The sequence below is a fragment of the Psammomys obesus genome, unplaced genomic scaffold, assembly GCF_907164565.1.
Source record: "Psammomys obesus unplaced genomic scaffold, mPsaObe1.curated_primary_1811, whole genome shotgun sequence".
In the NCBI taxonomy this organism is placed as follows: domain Eukaryota; kingdom Metazoa; phylum Chordata; class Mammalia; order Rodentia; family Muridae; genus Psammomys; species Psammomys obesus.
The window spans coordinates 296,812-314,475 of record NW_026593931.1 but is presented as its reverse complement, the minus strand read 5'-3'; the positions used below and the strand labels follow the sequence as shown (position 1 = coordinate 314,475).

The 17,664-nt window shown below is 50.7% G+C and overlaps 1 protein-coding gene across 4 annotated transcripts in view; it reads right to left on the bottom strand.

Moving 5' to 3' along the window:
• Positions 1–1,219: 1,219 nt before the first annotated feature.
• Positions 1,220–17,664, bottom strand: part of Aldh1l1 (aldehyde dehydrogenase 1 family member L1) — a 46,603-nt gene continuing 30,158 nt past the window's right edge. For all 4 annotated transcript variants that reach the window (XM_055617519.1, XM_055617520.1, XM_055617517.1 and 1 more), the window contains exons 16-23: positions 15,920–16,007; positions 11,800–11,893; positions 9,872–9,971; positions 8,423–8,521; positions 5,706–5,871; positions 3,326–3,431; positions 2,005–2,204; positions 1,220–1,486 (exon numbers count right to left, since the gene is read on the bottom strand). In XM_055617519.1, the coding sequence (XP_055473494.1) occupies positions 1,431–1,486; positions 2,005–2,204; positions 3,326–3,431; positions 5,706–5,871; positions 8,423–8,521; positions 9,872–9,971; positions 11,800–11,893; positions 15,920–16,007 (909 nt within the window). In that variant the 3' untranslated portion in view covers positions 1,220–1,430. The remainder of the gene's footprint in view (positions 1,487–2,004; positions 2,205–3,325; positions 3,432–5,705; positions 5,872–8,422; positions 8,522–9,871; positions 9,972–11,799; positions 11,894–15,919; positions 16,008–17,664) is intronic.

The window sequence follows — 17,664 nt, the reverse complement described above, 5'->3', positions numbered from 1 at the left end:
AAGCTGGAAAGATGGCTTTAGAGCGTGTTGCTTTTGCAGATGGCCTGAGTTTGTTCCCAGCGCCCATGTCTGTCAGTCTACAACTGCCTGTGACTTCAGTTTCAGGGGAGCTGATACCCTCTTCTGGAACCTGCATGCATGTGCACCTACACACAAACATACAGACAAAATAATAATAATAATAATAAAATAAATCCTTAAAAACGTGTATACTGGTGCTGATTATCACTTAGTGGACACAAGGCCAGTGACAGAGCGACTGTGACCACTGCCGTTTCATACTCCAGTAGTGGTGTTTACACAGCCCCATCACAAATACAGGAGTGACGTATTTACATCACGCCACTTATGACGTCATAGGTGATTGGACTTCTCAGATCCTCTGCCATCTTCTGGGACCAGTATTAGATATGTGACTTCTCATTGACCAAAATGTCATCTGAGCCATGTAGGGTGCTTGGGAGAAGGGCAGGGGTGTGGAGGAGGGCCAGGATAGCACATAGGCCTGAAATCTTTGCCACACAAATGCAGGCTGATCCAGGTCACTCCCTCCCAGGCCAGGGGAGTTGAGAAAGGACAGAGAGGCCTTTAAAGACTTTTGGATCCAGAGAGGCAGAGCCAGAGAAAAGTGGTAATGGTTGGCGTGCCAAGAAGAGAATGAGCATGTTTGGCAAACCAAGGCAACAGCAACTCTGCTGGGTTGTGCGTGGGACCTCCAGGATGTGTGTATGGGGAGAGGGCCTTGGTCACCCCCAGGTGAGCATGCACGAGGCAGAAGCCTTGCAAGGGGCCGTGCTCTTGGCTGAGTAGGGTGGTGCAAGATGACAAGAAATACAGACAGCAGAAAATGGGAGTGCTGCCCAGGGAAATGCCAGGCAGGGTGGAGGCCCTGCTGCAGGCTCCAGGCTGCATCGTGACTGCTCAACTCCACCAAGTGGAGAGGACCTGGGTCCCTGAAGAGGAGACCGGGCTGCGTCATGGCCCAGGGCTCACCCCTCAACTCCCATTTCCTATTTCTGGAAATTTACCCTTCCCCACCTATCTTGCACCCATCTCAGCTCCTGCCTTTGGAACACATGCATTTCCTCCTGTGTTCCCACTAAGGGGCCTCATTCACTGGATGCCGAGTGGTGCTACATGCCCAGGACTCAGGGTGACTGTTGCTTCTGGGGCCATCCCGGGGCACCCATAGACAGAGTTGTGACACAAAACGCAGGTGGCCCCTGCTCACAATTTTTATTCATCTCGGACATGACTGCTCACTCCGCTTGGAGTGATTGTTTGGAGGGTATCTTGTTGGCAGCAGGGATCCAGGCTGATAGCTCCAGCAGATTAGGGGAGCAGTGCTGAGTGTTAAGACACCAGGTGGGGCCAGGGCTCCCTGATGGGAGGCCAACAGCATACAGGAGAAGTACCACTGAGATCTTGCTTCAGTACTCAAAAGTCACCGTCTTGACCCGAAGGTACTCATTCAGGGCCTCCTCTCCTGCAAGACAGCACATGCGCTGGGACACCTGTGGCTGTGCAGGGTTCATCTCTGGGGACACACCTATGGAACACACCTGTGGGCAGCCAGGCTCTCTCCACAGATGAGAAACTGAGGTCCTAGGGGAAATCACATACCCAACCCAGTCCATCCTGGAGCAAGCTCCAGCGCAGGCAGGGGAATGATCTCGAGCAGCCATTCTGGAACCTTCTCTGGTCCCAACTGCATTGGTGGTAGAGGAAGTGGGATGGGTGCCCTACTGGCTACGGGCAGCCAAGAAGCTGCCTTCCTGTGTGCCTATGACTGGAAGGTATTCCACGTATCCTTTCCACTGTTGCCCGCTGTCTCAGCAATATCAGCCCCGAGAATAGCCCTCCCAGCAAGGACTGATCAGCTACCAGCTATCTCGTTTAATGTGACCCCCCAGCAGGAGGGACAGGACCTGATACTTGGCAGCCTTGGACAGGTGTTTGCTGAGTGAATACATGAAAGCAGCCCTACAGACAGCGTTTGGTTACCCAGGTCTTTGCCAAATCCAGACTGTTTGAATCCTCCAAAAGGTGCGGCCACGTCAGTCTTGTTGTATGTGTTGATGAACACAGTGCCTGCCTGGAGTTTGTCACTGACATACAGGGCCTTGTTGATATCCCGGGTGAAGACACCAGAGGCCAGGCCAAATTCTGTGTCATTGGCACGAGACAGCACGGCATCCACATCCCTGTGGGGGAAATCCAAGAGCTCCCTGAGGGGCGATCAGAGCACCCACTTTTGGGCTTGGGACAAGGCAAGATCAGAATCTACCTCCCCAAAGTTCCTAGCTCTCTCGCCACCCACCTGTGAGACCCTGAAGGGAAAAACCTGAGGCCAGAGAAAGACTGGAGAAGGGGACAGTATAGAAGAGAGCAGAGGTCATAAGGGGCAGGGGCGTAGGGCATTCACCCTCATGATACAGGCAGGAATGGAGTCCAGAAAGGTGGCTTGGGGCAGAGGTGGGCTGAGCATTCAGTGGACATCAGACCTAAGAGCTAGGGTTGTGCCTGCTTGGCGAAGACTGTGAAGTCTAATACAGTCAGCATAAGCTGGTGGCTGTAGTCGGATAGTGACCACGGGTTGGAAAAGATGAAGGAGAAGGTGCCCTTTTGCCTTCAAAGTAAGTCAGAAAAGTGGTGTAGCCAGTCAAAGGCATTCAAAGATCTGTAGCCCCCTTCAATGTGAGTGGACCCTTCCTCTCTTTAGCCCGATGGCCTGGATAACTGCTGGGCCAAAGGGTGTGCTCTGAAGCTAGCTCCTGAGAATCCTTGCAACCTCCAGCTGGCTTCCATGGGACCCAGGCTCCTGGCCTGTGACCTGAGGCTGCCTCGGGAGAGAGTCTGATCCCAGGTGAGCGCAGCTATTTCTTTTGTATCAGGCAAGTCCAGATGTGGCACAGAGCAGAGCTAGGCTTACTCCATCTAACCAACCAGAAGCATGGGCTCAGTCATGAGTATGAGCCAAGTTGTCCCAGGCTGCTTGGTTAGGGTAAGTAAGTTTAGCCCTCAGCAGGACACCATGAGAACAGGATCTGGCAGGCTATGATACCAGAGAGATGCACAGCAAACACGGGCAGCAGGGACACGCAAGGAAATTAATTGCCTTTTGGCCTGGAGGCCATCCTGGCCCAGAGAAGGAGAAGCAAAGGGATGCTAGAGCCCCTGTGTTTCAAGAAGCAGGCAGCTCAGGCATTGTGTGTGCACAGGTTCCTCGCTGACTCAGTTTCTCCTCATGGACTATCTCTTACAGCTCATATCAAGGCTCCAGGCACACAGAGAAAAGACCCGACAGGCATGGTGGATCACATACCCATCAGCAAACCGAGAGATGATCATGACAGGGCCGAAGGACTCCTCCTTAGCGATATACATGTGGTCCTCCACGTCTGTGAAGATGGTTGGCTGGAAGAAGAAGCCTGTAGGAGACAGGGGCCTGAGGTAGGTAGGAGGTATAGGTCCCTGACAGTCTCCTCCCTATTCTGGCCAGGGCCTGGCTCACACAGCATTCTGTTTGGCTCTGGTTCTAACAGGTTCACTATAGACCCAGGCGCTCATTCTCTGCCTTCCAGATAGAAATGTCCAAAAAGAGTCAGCCCTGATCTGCCCTGTTCTTGACTGAGTTCTAGAAATTTCTCCACCTTCTAGTTTAGAGAGAAGATGTGCTGCCCCCGTGTTCTCAGGGGTTGCACCGGCCCCATTGGGTCTCTCTCTAGTGCTCAGACCGAACCTTGCCATCCACCCCTGCTAGGGCTTCCCACACTGTTCCCAGCCTTCTATCACGGTGATAGAAGGAAGTTTGTGTTTGAATGCCACTTCAGCTAAATGAACAATGTCCTCCTGGTAGGACACTGGGGAGCTATTTGCCAAGCTGAGGAGCAGCCAATACAGATGGTAGGAGCATCCAGAGAGACTGCAAGAGATGGTGCGTGCAGGTCAAGGGCAGGTCACAGCATTCACAAATGAGACTGTGGCGGCAGTCAGGGAACTTGCCCCTGAAGTAGGAGGGCGCTGCTGAGCATCAGGACCCAAGAGCTCTCAGAGGGTGAGTAAACAAAGTGTCAGTGGCTCACGGGGACACATGGAAAGATGAGGTGAAGAAGGTGGTGGCGGTACAGGAGAGCCACCGCAGAAACAAAGTGCCAGACTTAACCAGGAAGGGATTAAAATCAGGAGGGCAGAGAGAGAGAGAGGTACAATCTCCCTTCCCCTCCTTTCCATCTGTTAAGGAGAGCCTCCTCTCTGCAGGGTTCCGTATAGGGTGTAAAAGGCAGACAGTAAAGGCAGGCAGGGTGTGGAGCTGCGGTGTTATGGCTAGGCAGCACAAGGCTCCGTCCTTGTGGCCTCTGCTTTCCTGGTTTGGATGGTGGATTTCAGAGAAGCAAGTGCGTCTGTGGTCAGACACTGCTGGTTTCAATGAGAATGACCCCCATAGGCTCATGTATTTGAGTGCTTGGTTCCTAGTTAGTGGAACTGCTTGGAAAGGATGGGGAGGTGTGGCTTTGTTGAAGAAGGTATGTATTTGGGGCAGGCTGTAAGGTTTCAAGAGCCCACGTCATTCCCAGTTAGCTCTCTCTGTCTCATAGTTCTTGTCTTAAGGTAGAAGCTGTCAGCTACTGATCCAGTGCCGTAACTGCCTGCCCGCTGCCATGCTCCCCACTATGGACGGTCATGGACTCACCCTCTGAAACTGTAACTGTAAACGCCCCATAAACTCTTCTGTAAATTGCTCTGGTCGTGGTTTCTTTGCAGCGAAAGAGAAGTAACTAAGACAGGCAGTGAGATGATTGCTGAAGCCAAGTGCCTGGGACCATGCAGGTGAAAGTTTCTAGTGCTGGCTATGTCAGGAGCTCCAGGTGGATGACCTGAGCCATGCGTCTGTGAAGGTCTGCACCATCTCAAGGGTTGCTTGCTCCAGACAAAGGCTCATCCCCAGCTAAGGGCAGCTGGCCATCATTGGAGGGACACTGTGGAATGTTCACCTGTTGCTTAGCTATTCCTTAGAACTAAAATATTCCCTGCAGGGAGGAGGGAGGTTCAGAATACTCAAGTAAATGACACAAGAGACATAAGGCCCCTGCCACCTGCTCACTGAGCCATGACAGTTGCTGAGGGAGAAAACACGGGGTGGAGTCTTTGGGGTGGAGGCTCCAGGATGCAGCTTTTGGGAGTCGTCACCCAGGCTCTGAGGTAGCTGCCGTTGAGCCATTCATGTTCCTGTAGGCGGCCCTTGCTGGCTCACTAAACTAAACGTGGCTAGGTCTGTGTCTTTTGGTCACTGGCGCCCTGTCTGGGGTGAGTGGGCATTAGTTTGTGTCTCCCCAGAAGTCAGACAACACCACAAAACAACTGTTCTAAAGAGAAACCAAAGGAGTCGGAGGACCTTGAAATCAAGTCAGAGGGGATGGGAGCCATGATAGAGTGATGCGAACAGCAACACCCTGCACAGCAGATTACACCAGCACTGAGGAATGTTCTGGAGTCCTCATCTTCTCCAACCCAGGCTTGGGTCCAGCGGGTGACCAAACAGCCAACGCCCATTATATCCAAGATCCAAATTTGACCTAGAGGCCTGGATCCTGTCCACAATGGTACTTGGCCTTCAGCTGTACCCAGTTAAGGCTGGGCCAGAAACCAGAGGCCTAGTATTTGCAACTTCAGTTTACCCAAGGACTCGGAGAACTCTGACTGACCTGGCCTTGGGACTTGGTTCCCACCACAGACCAGCGTGGCCCCTTCTTTCACACCTCGCTGGCAATACTCCACCAGCTTCTTCAGGTGAGCCTCATGATTCTGTGGGCCGTGGTTGGTGTCTCTGTCCAGGGGGTTGCCGATTTTCATCTTCCCCACCTCCTCCACCTGCAGAGAGTCCTCGTGTCAGGTCCTGCTCAAGGCTACCACAGCGTCCTGTGATGGTCAACACTGGGACATCTTTACAGTTTTGTATTGACCACAGGTCCCTGAAGAGTGTGTGGAGACCATTTCCCAGCCTCACTCCAAACCTATCTACTATAGTACTCTCAGGGACAGACACTGAACAGAGAGAAGGGTTCCAAGGCTCAAGTCTGCTTATCTCTGCTTTCATTTTCCTTAGCTTCAACAAATGCCCTGGGAGTGGCCTCCTCCAGGAAGCCTTCCTTTGTCCTCAGCCAGTTCAAGCAAGTCTAGGCTTTGTAGCTTAGAGATGTTTACTGAGGTTTCACCAGGGAGTCATAGCAGGATGAAGCTTTTGGGAGTCGTTGCCCAGGCTCTGAGGGAGCTGCCGTTGAGCCATTGATGTTCCTGTAGGCGGCCCTCGCTGGCTCACTAAACTAGACGTGGCTAGATCTGTGTCTTTTGGTCCATCACTGGTGCCCTGTCTGGGGTGAGTGGGCATTAGTTTGTGTCTACCCAGAAGTCTGGATCTTGGGGTGGTAGGGGGATAGAAAATGAGTCGGGGGCTCAAGAAATGGTTCATGGGTTAAAAGCAGAAGACCAGGGTTTGGTACCCAGACACACACTCAGGCTCACAGCCATCTGCAACTCCAGTTCCAGGAAATTCATTCCCCCTTCTGATGTCTGTGGATGCAAATCATGCAGTGTATGTACACACATGTGGGAGAGACAAGCACATAAAATACTCTGTTTTTAAAAAGTGAGTCAGGATGTAAGCTAAATAAAGGTAAACAGAATCAGTGTCCAACAAGACAGATCTGTTTGCCTCTGGGAGAGTGGCTGTAGGCTCTTTCTTGTGTGGCCTGGCTCCAGGCTCCTGTCCTGGAGTCTTAAGCTCAGGCAAAGTTGTTTCCACCCGCATTCGGTTCAGGGCTCACTCTGGTCAGGATGGGTTGTGAGCCAGGTGAACTTGGCTACTAGGTACTGTATGCTCTCTGTTACACAGCAAAGCCGCCCTGTCTTTCCCGGTCCTTGTCACCTTTCAGACTTTGGTTTGGCACTGGTGTCCTCCCAAGGCCCATGTGTTGAAGGCTTGGTTGCCAGGCTGGGAGGGGGGGTGCTATTGGGATGTGGTGGGACCTTGAGATAGGACATACTAGGGAGGAGTAAGTCACTAGACCTGTTCCCTTGAAGGACATATCAGGACCCAGCACTTTCCTCTCTTTTTTCCCAGCGCCATGAAGTGAGTGTTTTGCTCTGCTGTGCACTCACTCCCATAACTCTGCCTTACCACAGGCCCAGTGCAAGGGGGCCAAGAGACCGCATACTCCGAAACCACGAGCAAGGACAAACCTTTCTTCCATAGGAATCATTTCCCTCAGGTCTTCTATTACACAGACCTTCCCGCAGGAAGTGCTCCTAAATGGCAGTGTCACCCATCCTTTTATGAGGGTTCCCAGCCACAGGGTAGGTAAAACGGCAGACTCCCCACCTCTCAGCATCCCCGTACACTCCTGTTGGGTTCCTGCCTGATCTCCGGGATGTAGGATGGGCTTACAGTTGTCACGAGGGCAGCTCCATCCTCAGATGCCGTCACCTTGACACCGTTGTCTAGACTGAAGATGGGTGGGGGTGGGGCTCTGGCTGGGCTAATCTGTGTCTCACCCATAATTCATACCAAAAGTTGGAATTTTTCTCTCTCTGGCTTTAGAAAAATGTCATTCTCACATGATGAAGCTGGTCACAAGCCAATCCACAGAGAAACCCAGAAGTCAGGCATTAGAAACATGCCTCGCTGGGGCCAGTGCTCAGTGACACAGCAGTAATCTCAGAAGCTAAGACCCTGAGCTTCACACTAGCACCACAAACAGACAAACAAACAAACAAAACAGCCCTAGCGGGCCAAGAAGACCCTTTTGTTCCCAAAGCCATCCTGAGTTGGCCCTTTGGGAGTTTGTTATGTCTCCCAGTAACTCTCCCTAGGTCCCCAGAGGCTCTGACCAGCTGCTGCTGACAGTCTTGTGAGCTGGCAGAAGCCTCCCCCAACCCCTTACTCCATGGCCAGCTTTGGGCAACCACTGCCCAAGACTGAGGCCTGGGCACAAAGCCTGGCCTCTTGACTCTGGGTACCAGCACAGGGTGCTTCTTTCTCCAGAGATGCTGTCCTGAGGCCATGTCCTCACTGTCCTCTCCTTTGTCCTGCCTTCTCCTGTTCACTCCTATGGTCTTACCTAATGAGTTAACCCTGTGAATCCTGTATACCTGATCCTTACCCTTGGCTCTATTTCTGGCTCTATTCCTTTTTGGTGGTGTTGAGGATGGAATACCAAACATTGGGCAAGCATTAGGCCACTGAGATACCCTAAACCCACAGGCCCTTTTGGTTATGTCAGTTTGAGCTGAAGTCTTAGAGGGTTCCCCAAGGACTGTCTGAACAGGCAGGTTGTACCCAAGGAGAGGTGCCCAGCCACTCCTCACTCAGCAGCACCTCTCCTGCAGCCCGCCCCTCCAGCTCAGACTCCAGCCTCGAACTTACCACTTTCTGCACAAACTGGTCATGGATGGAGTCCTCCACAAAGAGCCTGCCTGCTGCGATGCAGTTCTCCCCTTTGTTGAAGAAAACGGAGCTCATGCCCTTCAGAGAAGGTCAGAAATGCCAGGTCACAGATCTCCACAGTGCTTCCGCCCTAGAGCCCACCAGGACTGTTTGTTAATCCTCCTCAGGGAAGAGGGGGTGTGCCTGCATCCTGCCTTCCTCCCACGGGTCAGGTTTGACCAGCACAGGACACATAGGTCCTGTGCAATCCTTAGCCTGTGGAGGCAAGAGGTGGCAGTGGGAAATGAGGACACTCAGTCAGAGGAAGCCACGCTCTAGAGACCTCACTCCCATTGCCACACAACAAACAGTAGAGAACAATACGGGGTGAGTTTGAGCCTGCCTGGACCCCCTGCCCAGCCCATAGGGAGGTTCACTGGGTGGCCCAAAAGCCACCAGGCTGCATGTGAGCACAGAGCCGAGAGCAGGGCTCAGCTTTGACTCCAGGGAAGTATAGGAAACCTGAAGGTTACACTAGCAGCTGAGACGCCAACTGCAGGAGGCCAGGGAGGGGTGCAGAGTCCAGTCCAGCTCTCCTGGCCTGCATGATACAGTCCAACAGCTGGCATAGGCCTCTTGCAGTGTGCAAGGCTCAGCAGCAGCAGCATCTTGTATTGAGCCAAGAGCCTGGGCTGTTAGGCTCAGGGGGGACATGAACAAGGTCCTGGCCTCCCTCAGCTTCCCATTGAGCGAGGCTGGACTCCCTCTCAGGACTATGCTGGGTAGCCTGGCCTCCTCCAAGGCAGAATGAGGCTTAGGCAGGCTGCTAAGATAGGTGGATACCTGGCTGAATGGCCCTGACTGATGTGTTTTCATAGGAGTGGAAAGGAGACCAAGGTATATGAGTGATAATACCAACATTAGAACCACTCCCATGGCGTGTACCACAGGCAGCCCTCAGTGAGGCCAATCTAAGAGGCCACCACAGATAGGTTCTCCCTTGGCCCTGTGCAGATGGGAGTGCTGAGGTCTAGCCTGTGGCTGCCCAGAGAGTGGGTGGAGAGCTGGGCATGTGTGCACAGGGTCATCAGCAGGGTTGGGGCTCTCAGCAGAGTCATGCCCAAGAGATCCAGGGATATTTTTTTTTGCTTTCTACACATGCCGAGATGGCGAGCCTGCTCCTGATCCCAATCTGAGAGGCTGGCTCAATGGTAGGATGGTTAGGACATGCCGGGAATACATTGTGGGGAACACACATTATCCTTGCCCCAAGGGTGCCTCTTGCTATGTTACCTATGCTTGGGGTGACATTGTGGATGGTTATACACATGATGCTAACCGTTTATTGCTGAGAGATCCCCCACGCCCATCTCTCTGCCTTTGCCTGGGTGCCTCCCTCCGCTTCCTCCCATCTTGTTCCCACCCACCCAGCCCCAGGCCCAGCCTCACCATCTGCACGGCCTTGTTGAGGTCACAGTCAGCAAAGATGATAAGGGGCGACTTCCCACCCAGCTCCAGGGAGACTTTCTTCACGTTGCTCAGGGCACAGCTGGAAGGAACAGAGCGGTGGAGTTGATGTCAGGTGGCCTGGAACACAGGGCCTTACAAGGGGGAATAAGGCAGGTCCAGAGTGTGACGAATTACAAAGAGCAGCCAGACACACCTTCTCCCACAACCGCTGCCACCTCCTGTCACTGGGCCCATTCCTAGTCCCCCTAACACCCGGCCCAGGCCTGGCCCTTCACACTCACTAGTGTCCTCCTCTGCTCCACTCCATACCCTTCTTAGGGTCCTTTTCTGATCCTCCCATGTAAAACCCCCACCTCCACCTCCACTGCATATTTATGAATGGCTCCATCTGGGGGAAGGCAGGCCTCCCTACAGCAGCATGCACTTGTCCGGTTCCTATGACATCCCAGTGCCTAGCGCACAGCTGGTGCCCCAGGAATGCACATGAGTATGACCTCAAGGGAATCATCCCTCAGCTGGGGTAGCTGTGGCCAGACAGCTATGTTGGCCAGAGAGGGACATCTCATGTTTTTAGTGGCCAAGCAGAAAGATGCTGGGAATCACAGATGTGTCCAGGGGCAAGAATCATACTTGAGTGATGCCACCCTCAAGAAGATGCCAAGCCAGCTCAGTGTCCAAGTGGGTTCCATAGTAATGGGGACAGGGACTGTCTCTGACATGAACTGATTGGCCTGCTCTTAGATCACTTCCCCCTGAGGGGGGGGTGCAGCCTTACCAGGCCACAGAGGAAGATAATGCAGCCACTCCTGATGAGACCTGATAGACTAGGATCAGATGGAAGGGGAGGAGGACCTCCCCTATCAGTGGACTGGGGGAGGGGCATGGGTGGGGAAGATGGAGGAAGGGTGGAATGAGGGGGGCGAGGGAGGGGCTACAGTTGGGATAAAGTGAATAAACTGTAATTAATAAAAAATAAATTAATTTAAAAAAAAAGTGCCAAGCATGGCCTGGGAGAAGAAGTCTCCTTGTTCAGGACACCCAAGGGGAAGGCTCCCTTGCTCCAGCACTGCCCACAGGTGACTCAGAGCCTTGTGGGTATCAATGCCCTCAGGCGCTGAGGCTTCTTATGGACAATAGTGTATACACACAGAGGCTATTCTCATCCTCTTGCACCCACAGCTCTCTCCATGATGTCAAGGCCTAACACAGGGTAAGCATGGTGTGAACACTTGTATTGGCTAGGTAAGTGTAAGGCAGGACACATTCAGCACAGGCAAAATTGACTTAGATACAGAAAGCCAATTAGAATAGGTCCCATTTAATCTAATGGATCAGGAAAACATTGCTAGGTCAGCTTGTAATCAATATCAAAGTTGTGAATGAGTATATTTTAAAAGTGTGTGTGTTGAGGTTTTAAAAGTGGTGTCTAGGGCTGGAGAGATGGCTCAGAGGTTAAGAGCACTTGGCTGCTCTTCCAAAGGTCCTGAGTTCAATTCCTAGCACCCACATGGTGGCTCACAACTATCTATAAAGAGATCTGGTGCCCTCTTCTGGCTTATGGGCATAATGCAGGCAGAACATTGTATACACAATAAACAAATAAAACTTAAAAAAAAAAACTGGTGTCTAGTTCATACTCATGGCAATCTCATCAGGTCCACTGACTTCTGGCACTGCTGTGCTTTGGAGGTGGCATGGTACCAGGATCCTCCTGGCTCATATGGCCTCCGCGGATCAGACCCACGGGCCTCTCAAGGGCTTGTGGAAATTTAGCATCTGTATCAACACGGCTGCTGGAGGTCGTTAGGTCCACCAAAACCCAAGAAGCAGGACCCAGCTTATGGGATACATCATCTACTTGCAGACACCCTGGCCGGGGTGACCTGTCCTCCCTGTGCCCCACCTACCTTTTCATGATATGTTTTCCCACATCTGTGGAGCCTGTAAACCCTATTTTCCTCACGTCGGGATGGTCTAAGAGTCTCTGGCCAACCGGCGAGCCTATGGTAGGAGAGGTGAGGAAGTCAAGGAGGCTTCTGGGGTCTGAGCAAGGCAGTCACCTGTCCTTCCCATGTTCACCAGAGCTTGCCACACCATGCTCTCTACATGGTAGCCCACATGTGGAGGGGAGAGGGAGCTTGCCCTCCGAGGGGCTGAAATAATGTCCCTCCAAATTATAATGCTGAAGTGCTTAAACCCTGCTTCTGAACGTGAGTGTACCTAGAGGCAGGGTCTGCTAAGGAGTCATAGGATGGACCCTACCCTATGTGACTGGTGTCCTTATAAGAAAAGGACATCAGGACATAGATCTACACAGAGAGGTGACCATGCAAGGGCACAGAGGCAGTGGCATCTTCAAGTCAGGAACAGAGGTGTCAGAGGATGCCACCCTGCCACCCCCCACCCCCAGGGCTGTAACCACAGCTCTCTGATGAGGAAACCCCCAGTCTCAGCACTTCATCATGGCAGCACTTGGCATGAGATGTGGAAATCAGGGGTGACTAAAGCTCACCTAAACTCGGTGGCTTCCAAATGGCAGAGTGGACACTGCATGTGGTCCATGAAGGAGCATCTCAGACTTGAGAGCGCCACCCTTGGGACGCTGCTAGCCTAGAGTCTCACCCTGTCTGCCTGCACTGCTGGGCTCCAGCCCTCCCCACACTCCTTCATACCTTTCAGGCTGGCAAATACCAAGTCCTTAGTGTCCCTCTGTGGCCTGCTTCAGCGAGAACGTAGCGTGGGTTGCCCTACAGCTGCTTTTTCTCAGGCTCAGTAGAAACCCCTCCCCAGAGCCGCCAGGCTCTTTTTTGACTTGGTTTCTGTATTGATGGTTTGTTCTTATCCCTGACTGCTCCTTCCCATCTGCATGGCTTATGCAACCTTCAAACACCCGGGGCTGGCTTGGTCCTAGGTTCAGACGTCTCAGTTTACAGGGCTTCCTCAGCTGATCATGGCCAGACCTCCAACGGCCATCCTTAGGTGCGTCATCTCCTAAATCTGCACCTCCGGCCAGGCTCTCTGGAACCTAGAGCCATCTATCCTGCTCAGCTTGCTCAGCCTCATGCTCAGGTGGTGTAGAGCCTCTCCAATCCAATGCCTCTGAAGAGGTGCTTTTAGTCTTTCTTCACCAGCCCTGGTCCCTGCTTGCAATCCCAAGGCCCTACTCTGGAAAAATGGACACTTCATGCAGCCAGCTTATTTGGGAGGAAAACCCGGGAGCTGCTGACCTCGATGCTAATTCCATTAGACACGACTGTTAAATCACTGCTTAGGGAAGAAGGTGTTTGTAAAGATGGATGTGACAAAGGACTCATATCCTAAATATGCAAAAGTATTTAAAAAAAAAAACCACCACAGTAAGAAAACAAATGGCCCACTAAAAACCAGGAAAAGATACACAGAGATGCCTTCCTGGGCATACAGCAAGCAAGCAAGCATGAGAACAAGGCCTTGCTATGTAGCCCAGGCTCTCAAACTTACAGCAACCCTCCTGGCTCAGCCTGCCAAGCAATGAGACTACAGTTTGTGGTGCTCCACCCGCCGACAGCATGCGTCCTCAGGGAAATGCCCTGTTCCGTGGCTTTGCCTCAGTCACCCTGACACAATGATACATGGCGGGATACATTGATGGTAACGTGGGCAATGAGAAGCTTTAGGAACAACAATCTTTAAAACACAGGAATTGCCCTGTGTCTCTAGAGAAAGGTAAAATTATCTCATACCTAAGAATAATAAAACCAGAACACAGTAAAGCCTGAGAGATAGCCTCGTGGATAAAGGTGCCTGAGGCAAGCCTGAATGCCTGAGTGTGACGCCGGGAACTCATGTGGTGGAGGGAGAGAAAGGACTCCCTTCAGTTGCTTTCTGACTTCTGCATGCAGCATTTCACTAGCTGGGTTGGCCACTTGGTGAATACAGCTGAGGGGTTGGGGATCTCTTCTTCACCAAACCCTTTGTGAAGGAGCACTCCAGAACATCATCTGTCTGCCCCCATTCCCTCACAGGACAGACTCTGACCAGCAGGAAAACTTAAAGGAAGGACAGAACACACCAACACCCCCAAAAGGAACCAGCTAGAGACACTCAACCTTAAGATACACAATAACAGGCTGGAGAGTCAGCAACTTAGAAGGAGCAGGAGGCTCTAGTGGGTAATAAGATAAACTGCGGGTCACATGGTATCCAAGAGGAAGAGGGAGAGGCCCTTCAAACATCAAAGACTGGCATTAAAAAACTACCCCTTCACAGGCTGGAAATGTGGCTCAGCAGTCAAGAGCACTGGCTGCTTTTTCAGAGGACCTGGGTTTGATTCCCAGCACCGATCTGGATGTCTCACAACTGTCTGTAACTCCAGCTTCTGGAGAGCACAAAGCTGCTGACCTCTGTGGACACCTATACTCATGCACATCTATTTCTCCATACGTAATCTAAAACAGTAAACCAAATCTTTAAAAATTGCTTCTTCAAATGGCTTGAAGTTGTAGAATGCCATGGGATACTGTCAAAAAATGAAGAGCAGAGGCTAGAGAGACAGCCAGCGGTTAAAAGAATTAGATGACCAAGGTTTGATTGCCAGCCACGTGGTGGCTCACAACTATCTGAAACCTGTGCTCATATGTACACACACACACGCGCGTGCACACAGATAGACACAGAAATACACAACCAAAAATAATCTAGTTAGTTACGGTGGCTCATGCCTTTAATACTAGCACTCAGGAGGCAGTCAGGCAATCTCTATGAGTTCTAGGACAACCTGGTCTATATAGTGAGTTCCAAGCCAGCCAGGACTACATAGTGAGACCCTGTCTCAAAGCAATACATACAAGTCTTAATTAAAAAAGTCTTAACAAAAAAGTTTAACACACATATATGTCTATATGTACTTATATGTATATACATACGCACATGGCAAAAACTCATTCTTGAAAAGCTAAACTGTTAGTCAGGTACAATTGTTCAAACCTATAGTTCTAGTACTCAAGAGGCCGAGGCAGAAGGATCATTTGAGTCCAGGAGTGAGACAATCTTCAGTAACACAGCAAGATTCCATGTAAAAAAATTAAAACATGACACCATTTAATAAAGCAGTAAAAGAGATTAATAGTAAAAGGTATAATGACAAATCCAATAATAGAAAAATAACATTAAATGTAAATGGATTAAGCCATCTATCAAAAGGCAAAGAATAGGCCTGGAGAGATGATTCACCAATTAAGAATACTTGCTGTTTTTTTCAGACAACTTGGTTTGACTCCTAGTATCTACATGGTGCCTCACAATTATCTGTAATTCCAGTCCCAGGAGACCCAACACCTTTTTCTGGCCTCTGCAGGCACTGCACACATGTGACACATAACATACATGCAGCTAAACACTCATACACATAAGATAAAAACAAATGCATCTTTAAAAAAAAAATCAAAGATTGCAGGACTAGAAGAAAAAGCAGCAGTCCCCAGGTTTGACCATACACGCTATCTCATGGAGTGTGGTTAAGATTAAAAACTGTCCATTGTTGAAAGTAAAAGTTCAGGCAAGAAAGGTCGTAAAATCATAGGTACCTCTATCAACACCAGACCAAACCTAAGCAAAAGTTACCAACTGAGGGTAGAGACAAAGGAAATAACAGCATAGGAGACAAAATAATAAAAGAATAACATAGGCATCTCTACCAACAGACTTTGAATCGGCATGAGACAATTTTGCCTATAAACAAGATCACTAACCACAGAATTTAAAGCAACACCGTGTGCTCAAGTGCTCTAAGTCTAGAACCTTCTACAGACGGATTCTCATATACGTCCGAGGGCAGACAATTCTCAAGCCACATAGCTCATGCAGAGTGTAGACAAGAACAAAGCAGAAAGCATCCGAGGAGGCATCTGAAGGTTAAGCCCCTTCTAGGTCTCCACAGAGTGTGACCTTCTCCACCACAGGCTGGTCATGAGCACTGCCCTCCCCACACTGCTCTGGCCATGTGTGTACCTGGATGCTCTGAGCCCCATCCCTTTCCTCAGTCCTTACCAGATCCTGGGAGGATGTTGACCACACCCTTGGGAATGCCGGCCTTCAGGGTCAGCTCTGCAAACTTCAGGGCTGTAAGTGGGGTCACCTGAAGGGAGAAGAGGAAAGGAGTATGGGTGTGGAGGAGTTTGGATGCAGGGTGTAGACAGACCTCGTATCTACTCTCTGTATGCGCCTCTCCTAGAAGCTAGCTGTCTGAAACAGAAAGGGGCAGCAGTGACTGAAGCAGCAGGAAGACCATGTTCATGTTCATGGAGGCCATGTTCATGGCTAACATAGGCGCTGCCCATCCAGCTAGCATCCCCAACACCTCCCATGGGGAATGAGGTCTTGTAGACCCCAAGTGTGTTATGTTCTTCTACCGGCAGTTCCTCAGTTAGGCCTGGATCCCTTTCCATCCCATCCTTGTCTCTTCTCAGTATGTTTGCGCTTAGTGTGGAAGCCCCAATATCCAATGGGACTGGCTATCAGGCCCATCCACAGAGGCTCAGCTCCCCCAACGAGGTGGCCCTCAGTAACCCCTCAGCATGAGACCAGCTTTCGCTCAGAGAACTGCAGGTGCCAGCCTATTAAGGAGGCCCCTGGTGGAACTGTACTACCCATAGGGGATCCAGTGACCCACTCTCCATGCCTCTTTGTAATTGAGTACTGATCCATGTCTGGAAACCAAAGGGAGGCCATTTTCCAGCCCTTTTAGTTCCCAACAATCTCTTCACCCCCACCTGCCCCTTGGCTCTTGTAAACTGCTGGGTCAGGTTCTTTCAGTCAAGGTTAGATCATTTCATAACCCCATAGTGCCTTGGCTGAATGGCTGCCTATGACTCTGGGGCTTCAGTACTTGTCAGTGTCTTTTCTTAGGCCCGAGAGTACATAAGGGTAAGGATGACCTGAACCAAAACAATGACCATGACCTGCCAGCAGCACCACATGCTTGGCAGAAAATCAAGGTCTGTCTCAGAGGGTCTCATCAATCCTAAATAAGCTGGTGCCTGCACACTGCTAATTTGTTGAATGTATTAGTGAGTTCAAGGACAGCCAGGGTTACATAGAGAGATCCTGTCTCAAAAAACCCAAAGCAAATAAGCAAACAATACAAATTAAACAAAAAACAATACACAAACATAATTAATAAAATAAACATCATTAACTTGGGGGAATAACAACAACAACAAGAGAAGGCAGTTCTGGGGATCTGCCCTAGGTATGTGGGGGATGGAGGGAACCTAGGGTTCTTGCAAGTGCTCATTCTCACTGCAGCGCAAACTGGGTGTGCTAGCCCATGCCTTTGCTCAGCAGCTAGAAAGATGGGGAGCTAAAGATCTTCCTCAGCAACACAGCAAGTAGGAGCCAGCCTCAGGGAAGGAGACCCTCTAAACATGAAAAAAAAAAAAAAAAAAAAAAAGAAAAGAAAAAGAAAAAGAAAAGAAAAAAAAAAAGAAGAAATATGAAGAGCTGGGCGGGAGCCCACTCAAGCTGGAGTGTGGTGAGTGAGTGTGTGTGTGTGTGTGTGTGTGTGTGTGTGTGTGTGTGTGTGTGTGGTTGCTGACAGTTGGCAGTGGCCTGAAGTAGATACTGGAAAGTGAAGCCGGGACCCCTGGAATAGCAGCCAATTTTCTTAACCACTGCTCTCTCTCTCTCTCTTGAGCTCTCTCTCTCTCTCTTTCTCTGGTGTTTTATTTCCAGAAGACAGGATTATTATTTTTTTCTGACCCAATTGCAATCTTCTTAAACAAATCACTCTGAAA